Genomic DNA, 11837 nt, shown 5'->3' with positions numbered 1-11837 from the left:
TACTCTAACGCTCAAGTCAGTATGTGAGGGAGAAGAGTGAAGTGAAATTGAATTATAAACTTGTTACCTGAATTTGACGCATTCTCTATATATAATAGAGAGAGAATAACAAACTCGTTATTCGTTAGAAGTAGATTGTGGAGATTCGATGGATGCAATTGTAGTTGAGATCCTTTTTTATCATTAAAGTGATAGTTCTTGTGTGCTAAGAAGATTATAGAAAGAGTGTTATTCCTTTATGGTGGTCTCGTGTGCTAAGAAGATTATAGAAAAAGTGTTGTTCCTTCATGGTAGTCGGTCAGGATAGATATAGTCGGTCCGAACACCAAGACCTCCTAACTCATTAAATTTGTTCGCATCCACTCATTAAATTTATTCGCATCCACTCATTTGACCCACACTATCTTAGGTTGGCCACACTTTTTACTCCTCTTCTTCCCCAAAAGAAACCTAGGTTGACCACACTTTTATTTATTTTGTTTTTCTTTCTCCTGAAGAAATATTCGAACTGGAGAGCCATAGACACAATTTAATATTTCATTAAAATTGATTCCTTTTCTTTTCAAGCAAGAGAAATAGAAAATATAAAAAAAAATGCTAAACAAAGTTAACACAAATCTACGTATTAAGAACAAAGACGGGATAGTAATTGCACAACTTTTATTAGTTTAACATTAAAAACAAACAACATATGATACATGCATATAACAAAAACATTCAAATCAAATTAAGCCCCATATGAAGTCCAACATTCATATTCATAGCCACATAAAGTTATTACTACAAATCAATACTCATCCACTATTACAAGATCATCTATCTAGCTCTAGCTTGACATAGGCACAGTACACAATTATTTATTCTACACATGTAGAGTTAGTACGTAGTAGTTACCCTATGTCTGTATACAGAAGTACACTACATAGTACGTAGTACATGTACATGTACGTGTACAAATACATAATACATGTATGTAGCTAGTTTAAACAAGCTGAGCCTGTGGCCAAGAATCAATTCCCATAGGAGCATCTAAGGCTACTATTCCTCTACTGTTAATAAAGGGTGTTGACGTAAATTCATCATCTGTAGCAGCAGCTCCTGAGAATGCAATCAGTTCAGCATCCATCTCAACAGGTAATGATAGGTTTTGAAAATCATTACTATTATTGTTGTCAATATTCCATCTCAGGTTAATAGCTTCCTCTATGGATTGTGGCTGGTATTGTTCATAGAACATAGCCTCGGTTTTTGGAATGGTTTGTGACTTGAAGAGTAGTTCCAAAGATGGATTATTGTTGTTTCTGGTGTCTGTAACTTGGAATGAAGGTTGAAATGCATGTAATGGAAAATTATTATGAGAGTGTGTAAATGAAGGTGGAGGAAGAGGAGGGGGTAGACAGCTTTTTGGGGGGGTTAAATTAGAATTATTATGAACACCTAAATGTCCTTGAACTTGTAGTAATAGTGAACTTCTTTTTTCCACCGATTTATGAAATATCCTGCATATCACCCACTCTTCCTGTCAAAAATTTAAAACCAAAAACATTGTCAATCACATCAAATAGTAGAGATATGAAGAAAAGTGAAAATGGTAAGTAAAGTTTATGAATATGAAAAGAAATGACTTGATGTGGTTTCTGTATGGCCACATGAATCAACCCAAAAATAGACAAAAAAAAATTAAGAGAAGAGAGAGAGATATATAACTTGTTTAACACGACACATGCACGTGTATTTGTCATAGATTAGAGTTATAGGGTTATAGGTAAAGTAGGTTAACGTAAGTTACGTACCTTGCAAGTTGAAGGTGAAAGATGAGTGTGTAAGCGATACTCATGCATGACCCATTTGGTCTTTTCACCACGAGGGGCCCTTCCTTTGTAGAAAACAAGAGTCTTCTTCATGCCAAGTAAAGCCCTAGTGCTGTTGTTACTGTAAACTTCTTTGTCCTTTCCAGTGGCTTTCCAGTAACCAGCTCCAGTTGCTCTATTTGTTCTAAGACCAGTCGGGTATTTTCTGTCTCGCAAACTGAACAAATACCACTCTCTTTCTCCCATCTTTGCCATATCTATACACACAACGCATAGAACACAGACTCAGACACAGACACTGAGACATCGACATCAGACACACAGACACTGAGACACCAGTAATAATTATAAAGAGAAGTAATATCTTGTCGGTGGCAAACATTTACAGAGAGTGTGTTGGTGTGAGTGAGGATATGTGTATGTACCTGGAAGTTCCCATGGCTCACATCTGTTGAGGTCAACTTCAGCAAACTTGACATTATTGAAAAAAGTGTTTTTGAAAACTTTGGAAGCTAGATAAAAGGTAATGAGTTCTTCATCGGTAGGGTGAAACCTGAAACCAGGTGGAAGACCTTGGTCGTTTTTCTTTTCATGATCACTAAGTTCACACAGTACTTCTTCCATTGCTAACATCATAATGGCTTAATTCCTTAACAACTCTGAGATGTGTATATGTTTGTGAAACTGAAAACGAGGAAGAGGAGTGAGTAGATGATGATGAATGAAAATGAATGAACGTAAAAGGGGAGGTGAAGAGGTATAAGTAGAGACCTGAACATGAGGGGCCTACATATCAGAAAGTAGAAACCGACCTCATTAACGTTAACATGACAAAATTCAATTTTAAAATTATTATCTTCAAGTCCAAATAAAAAAATATGAAATCTAAATAGTTACTACTATGTTAACAGCATCCATGTTAATTATGACTGCATAATTACATCATATATTTTTTTGTCTTATTTGTTTATTGGTTTCTAATTTATCCTGTTTAAGTTTGTGGTTGAGACTTTAATTTTGTGTGCAAAAGTGGCATGCACTGCAAAAGTAAGATTGAATTGCCTTTAAATACAAGGGTACAGTTAATTTATGAGTGTTAAGAGACCATACAGTGGAGGATTGTTTACTTTTAAAAATAAACAGTACTGTCAGAAAAATAAATTTTGTGTGGTGAGAGAATAACAAACGTTTATTACTATAAGTAGGGGTATTGTTACTTTAATGTATTTTATAATTACATCATCCATTTTTATTTTTTTTATTTAAATATTATTTTTATTAAAAAAAACCGATGAAGAAAAAATGTGTGACACAAAGGATACTCAGGTGTGGTCTTGATATTTTTTGTATTAGTTTCGTTCTGGTGGAAAGAATGTTTTTTCTCGATCTCCATATGACGTTTTTTATTATGATATGTAGGATCAGGTACAACAAATTTCCTCTTACTTCTAAGCAAGTGATATGCCGTTTTAATCGAATAACCCCATTTTTTTCATAATGTTAGGTTAATTTATCATTGGGTTGGCTCCGGGAAAGTGGAATACTTGTGATTTGGGCGCTAACATTGGGATCAATAAAGCTTTTTTATGAGATCATGTTTCCAGCAACAAAGGTCCTCGTCAATAAGCTTACTCATTATCTTGCCTTTGTCAAGTCCTCGAGCAAGAATGTGGATCTTAAATCCAGTGGCATTCACTACGCCAAATAAGGGAAAAGAGGGCGCTTTTTTGGGCCTATAACAGCGCTTTAAAGCGCCCTCTAATCTGGCGCTGGCATAGGTAAAGACAGCGCTTTTTTTCCTGGTGAAAGCGCTCTCTAAAGTGGCTCTTTAAGCCCTTTAAGGGCCACTTTAGAGGGCGCTTTTTAAAGAAAGCGCCCTCTAAAGTGGAAACTTTTAAGGGTTTAGAGGGCGCTTTTACTGGAAAGCGCCCTCTAAAGTGGAAACTTTTAAGGGTTTAGAGGGCGCTTTTACTGGAAAGCGCCCTCTAAAGTGGAAATTTAAAGGGTTTAGAGGGCGCTTATTTTGGAAAGCGCCCTCTAAAGTGGGTGGTTATTTAAATTTTTTTTTAAAAAGCGCTATATTTTTTTATTTATTTTAGACAACCTGTATATTGAAGCAGTACACCTAAAACTGTATATTCTTATCATTTTTCAACACACAAAATATTATAAAATAACAATGGGAATGACTAAAGCAAAAACATCAAAATATATTCTTATCATTTTTCAACACACAAAATATAAAACAATTCGAGGTATATGTTTTAAATCATAAACTAATGATTGAATATCTATTTTAGACAGTTTGCATCAGTGATTTACAGTACAAATTCATCTGACACTGAAGTTTCTGCAGTACTTGTTAAATGATAATTCATCTAGAAGTACAAAATATACAGAAAAAATTACTATGATAGTTGAAATTTAGAAGTTTCAAGTCTTAAAATCAAACTATAAGTGGGGGCATTTCAATTCAAGAACATTTCTCTCTTTCACAAGACTGTTATCAGAAATTGAATGGAAACCTATTTGGAACGTAAACCAGGGATATTTTTAAGACCCATCTTGCCAAGGACAAGCTTAGGAATAGCTGGAGGGCTATCAAGCCCCATGCATCGACTGAACTCATTTGCAAGCTCCACTAACCTATACTTATCTTTCCCCACTTTCTTGTTAGAGTTGTAGTAACCAAGCCATGCCTGATATGCTGCTTCTTTATTTTTCATCTCCACATTGGATAGAGCCCTTTCCACCTGTTAACAATTTAAAATGTAAGTGCATCGTTGGAATCACAGTGAGTTTAATGAACTCGAGGTGGCATTGTAATTTTGCTAAAGCTTTAAAATTTAGCTTTTGCCAAAATCATGGTGACACACCGCGATCCTGCCAAACTCGTAGCTAATCGTTGCTCCACATATTGGTTTGTTTGTCTAAAAACTAGCTAAAGTATTAGAAGAAAATCAATAATTGTCTCCCTTGTATATCCAAGTATACCTTTTTCTTAGTGTCAGGATCAACTGAAGGGACCGGAGCTTTCCCAATAGGTAAATCTTTTGCAGTAGCTAAAAAGAACTCTTCCCAAGGAGCTAGTAGCAGTATGCCCTGCCCTTCTTTTCCTCTTCGCCCCGTTCTACCTAGTCGATGTATATATTGTTCTCTATCAGCCGGTAGACCAACCTGTTCATTGTAGAAATGGAAGAAACATGACAATTTGAAATCAATAAAAGCGTTAAATAATTTGGCAAATCATAATCAAAAAGGCTTGCACTTTTAGCAAATGTGTGTATTGAGTGTCCTTACGAGTATGCGTTAAACAGGACAGAAATTCATATGGACACGAGCATGCTGGTAATATAGTCACAAGTGAAACAAGGAAGGAGATCCAAATATACCTGTACAACAAGAGTAACATCTGGATAATCAACTCCACGTGCAGATACATCCGAAGTAACCAAGATGAGACCCTTTGACTTCCGGAATTCATCAGAATACTCAATAAATGTATGAACCAAGAAAAATGAAACCAAAAATGAACAATAGCGAACGTCAGAAGAGAAACCAAGTAATATGAAGATTAGAAAAATACCTATGGTGTCAAAATCGAACAGCTAACAACGAATTAATAGAAGGAGGAAACGTCGTAGATCTAACAGAGGTGGAAGGAGAACGCCTTAGAAGTAGCGAAAATCGTAGCAGTGAGAATCCTAACGTGAAAAAGAACAAAAATAACAGAGAGTGAAATAACAAAACGCGCAGTATGTTATAATTTTAATGTTTACTAAAGGGGACCTTAGAGGGCGCTTGTGGAAAAAAAGCGCCCTCTAAAGGGGGCCTAAGAGGGCGCTTATGAAAGCGCTCTCTAAGGCTTTCCAAAAGCACTTTATAAACTGGAAATGCACATGGACTTATAGAGCGCTTTTTTAAAGCGCCCTCTAAGGGTAACCTTAGAGGGCGCTTTCTAAAAAGCGCCCTGTATTGTTGTCTCTCTATCTCCTCCTTATTTTTTCGCTTCACCTTAGAGGGCGCTTTATTACAAAAGCGCCCTCTAAAGTGCGCTGTCTATTCCAGTTGTTCGCTCCTTATTTTTTCGCTTCACTTTAGAGTGCGCTTTTGTAATAAAGCGCCCTCTAAGGTGCGCTGTCTATTCCAGTTTTTGGCGTAGTGATTTGAGAGCCGGTTATCTTGCCAGACTTTTACATTGAGACCATTACCAATCCTCCATCTCGAGATTTCCTTCACAAGTTCTTTAGAGCCTAGGATACTTCTTCAAGCATAACTAGGAGTGAATCCCAGTTTTTCTTCTATGATGGTAGTACTTGGGTAGTACCTGCTCTTCAACACCATTTCCAACAAAGATAACACTCCTATTGAGAGCCACCATAAATGTTTCCCAAACAGGTTGAGGTTAAAGTCTCCAATTCCCCTAAAAGTCATACCTCTCATACCTTTTGCCTTAGCCAACTTAGTCCAACTCACCTAGTGAATTTTCTTGTCGCCTTTGGAGGATCCCCACCAAAATATGACAAAAAGATATTAAATCTCATTGCAGCACCCTGAAGCAACTCATGACATACGTGGGTATGGCTTGAGCAACCGATTTTATCAAGACTTCTTTTCCATCCCTAGAAAAAAAACTTTTCCTTTCACTTTCTTTAGGCACGATCAATCACCTAGGTAAAGATAGCCTTCTTCGATCTACTAAGAATTGTCGGTAAACCTAAGTACCTTGACTGAGCAACCACAGTCTTTACTCTCATCCTATTTTGAATCATTTCTATAGCTTCTTCTTCCATGTTTTGACTGAATGATGCTTCTGATTTTTCAAGGTTGACCATCTCCCCTGATGAATCCTGGTACTTTTTTAGAGTCACCATAATAATGCTTGCTTTCGTACTTGAAGCCCGAGCGAAAAGCAGGTTATCATCAGCAAATAGGAGGTGTGTGATGACTGGTGCTTTCGTCACCACCTGAATACCATGGATTTTCCTTGCTTCTGCTTCCTTCTTCAACATTCCAGATAAAACATTTGCGCAAAGAATAAATAAGAAATGGGATAAAGGATCTCCTTGACGGAGTCCCCTCATAGGAGAGAGTTCTTTACGTGGTAGGTGATGGTTTCCATGCATATTTTGACCAATATCACCATTGTCTCCATAAATCCCATTGCCTTCAAAGTTCCTTCAACAAAATTCCACTCGATTCTGTTATAATCTTTAGACCTGTCTAGCCTAAGGGACAACATACCTCTCTTCCCTTTTGTCTTCTTTTTCATCTAATGGAAGAGCTCAAGGTCAATTAGAGCATTATCTATTATGAGTCTCCTTTTAACAAAAGCACTATATTATTCATCAATGATGTCAGGCAAGATACATTTGACTCTGTTAGCTATCATCTTCGTTACCAGCTTCATGATCACGTTGTAGAGGGTTATTGTCCTGAAATCCTTGGGGGAGCTAGGGTTATTTCCTTTCGAAATCAGGGCTATGAAAGTTTTGTTAATCTCAGAGGGGTCATGGTTGTTATTTAGAATATCTAAAACCAAAGCATTGGCACCCTTCCAAACATTATGCTAATATATTTGATAAAAGAGTGCATGGATCCCATCCGGCCCAGGAGCCTTTAAGGGATGCATTTGATGAAGAGCTTTTTCCACTTCATGATCATTATAAAGTGTTGCACATAAGTCCTTTGGTCAGAACTAATCTCCCTCTTAACAACTTCATGCGAAGTTCTTATTTTAATTGGATGGGATGTAGCAAGAAAATCAAAGAAGTAATTTAAGAAGAGACTCTCACAATAACTATCACCCCTACATCATATACTATTGTCGTATTTTAGTTTTTGAATCTGGTTTGTTTTCTTCATTTGTGTCGCTTTCCCGTGAAAGAACCTTGCGTTTTTACTCCCTGATTTAAGCCACACTGTTTTGCTACATTGTTTCCAGATAAATTCCTCAATTTTAAGGAGATTGTCACGTTGATTTTCCATAAATTAGTAAGACTTAATCCCCACCGCTCTGAGTCCAACTACCTTTTTCTTTCAGCTTCTCTTTGATTCTATTGATCTCTTTCCTTATAGCTCCAGACCTATACTCCTTGAAGACCTCTCCCAGACCTTGAACTGCTTTCAACTTTTTTGCTCCCCCACTTCGCGTACTTTGTAACATTGTTTCACCATATTTTCACACATTTCGTCCATTGCCACACTTCTTCAAAAAGAAATAGGTGACTAGGTCTCATATTGCTTCTTTCTTGATTGAATTCTAAATCAATTCTCACTACTGCGTGGTCAGAACCATACCTTAGGAGATGGAGAATTCTGCTAGGAGAAAATGTATTTATGAAAGTTTAAGTTTTCAAAGCTTTATCTAAATTGCACTAAATGTTAGCCTCCTTTAATCTTCCATTGGTTTACGTGAATGGGTAGACCTCAAAGATTAAATCATGCACTCCATGTGAATCTAGAGTTTGTCTGCCCTAACAGTATTGACTCGAAGTTCTGATGTTTCCTCCTTGTTTCTCTTTCTCATACATAATATCATTGAAATCCTCTAAGCATATCCATTTTCCCTACCTCCTTCTCAATATTTTGAATAAGAATCTAGGTTTTCCTCTTGTTATGTTCTTCAAAGAAGTCGTATATCCCAGAAAATCCCTAGGGTTGACCATCTTCCCTATCAGTAACACTTCCACTTATATGATTAAAGGAAAAGGAAGATAAATTCACCCACACCTCTTCATTCCATAATAGCATTAAACTTCATGCTCTATCTTTGCCTAATCCTTTGTATTCAATTACATGAAAATAATCAAATCCATATATGGCTCTTATTTTCTTAACCTCCTGACTTTTTAGCCTGGTTTCCATTAAGAAAAACATGTTAGGGTTTTCCTGCAGAATGAGCCTTAGCAAGGCTTGAACTGCACGAGGATTCCCCAAACCCCTACAGTTATAACTCAAGACTTTCATTGGGGAAGACAGTGTTGGGCTTCTAACACCACCTTTGGTATTTGATTTGTATCTACCTCTTCTACATCAGATTTCCTTCTCTTCTGGTTCCTTAGCTCCAACTATTCAATTGACCCATCACTAATAAGGACCTCTACAAGTTGGTATTTTCCATTCTCTATATCATTAATACATAGGGGTTCTTTGTCGGGCTTCCTTCCTGTTTTCTTTCTACTCAATTTCTTCCTCTTTGAGTTGATTCCTGTAATTGAGTTCCGATATTTGCATCCTCCTATATTTCCACCACCCCAAGTGATTCTGCCACCGTTTCAATTTCCAGATTCTCCTCATTGTGTCCCCAGTTTTCTAGCCTTGCTTCTTTATGCTTACTATTTTGATCCTTGTCTCTTATGTTACATAAATATCTCCCTCATTTTCCTTGTATTTTTTATTACATCTACTTTGGCTCGAAGGCACTTGTAAAATACTCTTGCTACATGTCCCTGAACTTACCTCATTCGACCTTTGCTCTTCAAAGACTTTTGGTAGAGGTGAAACTCTTAGCCACAGACCATAAGATAGCTCTTGTTCATCAATATCTTTGTAACCTTCTTCACTCAACTCTCCTAGTGCTTCAAAATCTATTATCTGATGACCAATTATGCCATAGACAAAGAAAAAGGTGAGGAGTCTCTCGTATTTGAAGAAGACTTTGTGGGTTTTGTCCTTGAAACTAACAATCATTTCTCTTTTCAGGGGATTGTTAAGATCCAGCGTAATCTTGATTATAAATAATTTTCCATTTCTATGGCCCTCCCTCGTATCCATTTCCTCGAAAAATCTTAAGATCTTTATGATTTTCTTTCCCACACCTTCGATCTTAGCATTAACAGAAGATCGTAGATTCTGACCCCAAAAACCCCATAATGCATGTTCAGATTTGAGGGTTGCTTTTCACCTGAAACCCTTTCCAACACAAGAAGGTGCCTAACGAAGCTCCAAGGCCCGTTCCGAAGTACCGATTCCATATCTCTCTTTGTTACAAAACAAAAGAGAAATAGGTTTTTGTTCAGCTCTTGGATCTCTACCGAGTTTTTAAGCCCCCATGTTCCAACTATCGTGCTTAAGAATTCTCTTAAGTTGATTTTTTTTCCTTCCACAATTTTTTTACTAAGGTCCTTTAGAATATTTCCTCACTGTTAATCTCTTCGCTTGTCTTAATAACTCCGTCTTCCTCCTCCTTCGTAAGCAGAATATTCTTCCACTTATCCATGAGCAGAAGCCAAATGAGTAACATCAGGAGAAAACTTAGGAAAAAAACAGAAACAAATCACCATAAATATAGTAGAGAAAATAGAAAGAACTGGAAGGGGCCGCCACAAACCCTGGGGTAAGGGGGAGAAGTTTGCGATAAGTTAAGAGAGAGAATATATGCCTTCTTTCTATAAACACATGGATACTATACTGTATCCTTTTTTATCTTTAACTTTGTTCATATAGTAGACATCTCTTTAGATTTAATAACAAAGTATAGCATTCTATAATCCTAACATCAAAATACTTGTGAGTAACACATGTTTGGTTTACTCGGTCAAGACAATAAAGAACACGATCATTATGGGGAATAGGATAACTCATACATGATATAAATGGATCAAGGTTATCGTTTAAGTAAAGTTGTTTGAAGAAAAATGATCTTTAAATATAATTTTGATGATAATCATATGTAAGAGAATAATTTTATTCTCTCATGTTTGTTTTATGTGTTTGAAACCTATTTAGAATTCTCTAAGTAACTTATTCTCAAGAAATAAAACATGGAAAATATTAGTGTATACAATTATATGGACTCAAAATGCATCTGCCAACATATTGTCAGAAAAAATTATCAACAAGTGAATATCAAACCATGATGCATAAATACTATCTTTTGATATACCACCTGATCAATGTTTCACAAGGCCAATTATTCATTGTTCTTTGGTGAACACTTCTTGATATTTTGGTAGCTTATTCTTTGATATTCAATAAATTTATCATTTGAAAATCAAATATGGTGGTTTCTCATTTAAAACATTAAATTTAAATTGAGAGAAAGATGACATAGTACACAAGGTTCAATGATACAAGTAGTGTATGACGGTTTATGTTGTTAATACAATAGAATTTTTCTAATATCTCGTACACTTGTGAGCAATGATCCAATCAAATAATTATATATATCAAGGATTAATCCATTGAAAAAAAATTTAAACATATAATTATTCTTGTGAAGTGAACCTTATAAAAAAGGGTTAATTACACTTTACCCCCCTGTAATGTTAGCGAGTTTAGGAATACCCCCCTGGTAAAGTTATTTTTTCAATACCCCCCTTATGTTATGTAGATTCCTTCATAGAACCCCCTAATATCCAGGTGGCATGGAGTCTTGGTTTTTTATTTCAGACGTGGCTTTTTAATTTTTTTATTTTCACATGTGAATCTCCAGCATGGCATAAACTAGATTTTAGGGTTCCAAATCCATCCCTCTCTCTCTTCGTGAAATCCATCCCTATCCCAAATCCATCCCTCTCTCTTCGTGAAATCCATCCCTACCCCAAATCCATCCCTCTTTTCATCTTCGTCCGTGTCCCCTTCATCTGGGTTATGGGTGGCAGCAAGGCATCTTCCACGAGTGAAGTTGGAAACGGCTTCCCAAGATGTGGATGCAATGAAACCATGAAGTTGTTCGTCTCCAAGTCAATTGAAAACCCCGGTCGCAAATTTTGGAAATGCAGGAATTATATGGTGAGCAATTTTGAAGCATTTTATTATTTTGAGTTTGATTTCGAAATTAATTGTTGGTGGTGTTTGTCTCAAATTGCAGAATGGGTGCGGTTTATTTTTGTGGGATGATTTGGTCAGTGAGTTTGCAGTGAAAGAAACCAATCCGTCCGGATGCCGCCAATGTGAAGTCAACAAGGCTTATTTGATTGAATTTGCTAAAGAGATTGTTGAGGAGATAGATTGCAGAGTCGGAAAGCTTAACAAGTTAGAAAAACTGAAGAAAAAGATTGCAATGGAAAAGAGGAAAAATTT

General features: G+C 36.4%; 1 protein-coding gene and 1 long non-coding RNA gene across 2 annotated transcripts; both read right to left on the bottom strand.

Annotated features, from left to right (window-relative positions):
* Window positions 1–705: 705 nt before the first annotated feature.
* Window positions 706–2555, bottom strand: LOC127086046 (protein CUP-SHAPED COTYLEDON 3). The gene is made up of 3 exons (XM_051026726.1): window positions 2237–2555; window positions 1794–2068; window positions 706–1519 (listed from the first exon to the last, which is right to left on the bottom strand). The coding sequence occupies exons 1-3, from the start codon at window positions 2445–2447 to the stop codon at window positions 983–985; spliced, it is 1023 nt and encodes a 340-aa protein (XP_050882683.1). The 5' UTR covers window positions 2448–2555; the 3' UTR covers window positions 706–982.
* Window positions 2556–4170: 1615 nt separating this feature from the next.
* Window positions 4171–5582, bottom strand: LOC127086047 (uncharacterized). Its single transcript, XR_007789385.1, has 3 exons — window positions 5204–5582; window positions 4806–4988; window positions 4171–4564 (listed from the first exon to the last, which is right to left on the bottom strand). It is a non-coding gene; the product is annotated as an uncharacterized LOC127086047 (long non-coding RNA).
* Between the last annotated feature and the right edge of the window lie 6255 nt (window positions 5583–11837).

This window comes from Lathyrus oleraceus, chromosome 5 (genome assembly GCF_024323335.1).
Source record: "Lathyrus oleraceus cultivar Zhongwan6 chromosome 5, CAAS_Psat_ZW6_1.0, whole genome shotgun sequence".
NCBI classification, from domain to species: Eukaryota; Viridiplantae; Streptophyta; class Magnoliopsida; order Fabales; family Fabaceae; genus Lathyrus; species Lathyrus oleraceus.
Note: the sequence above shows the minus strand (reverse complement) of the source record. Positions and strands in the feature narration are given on the sequence as shown.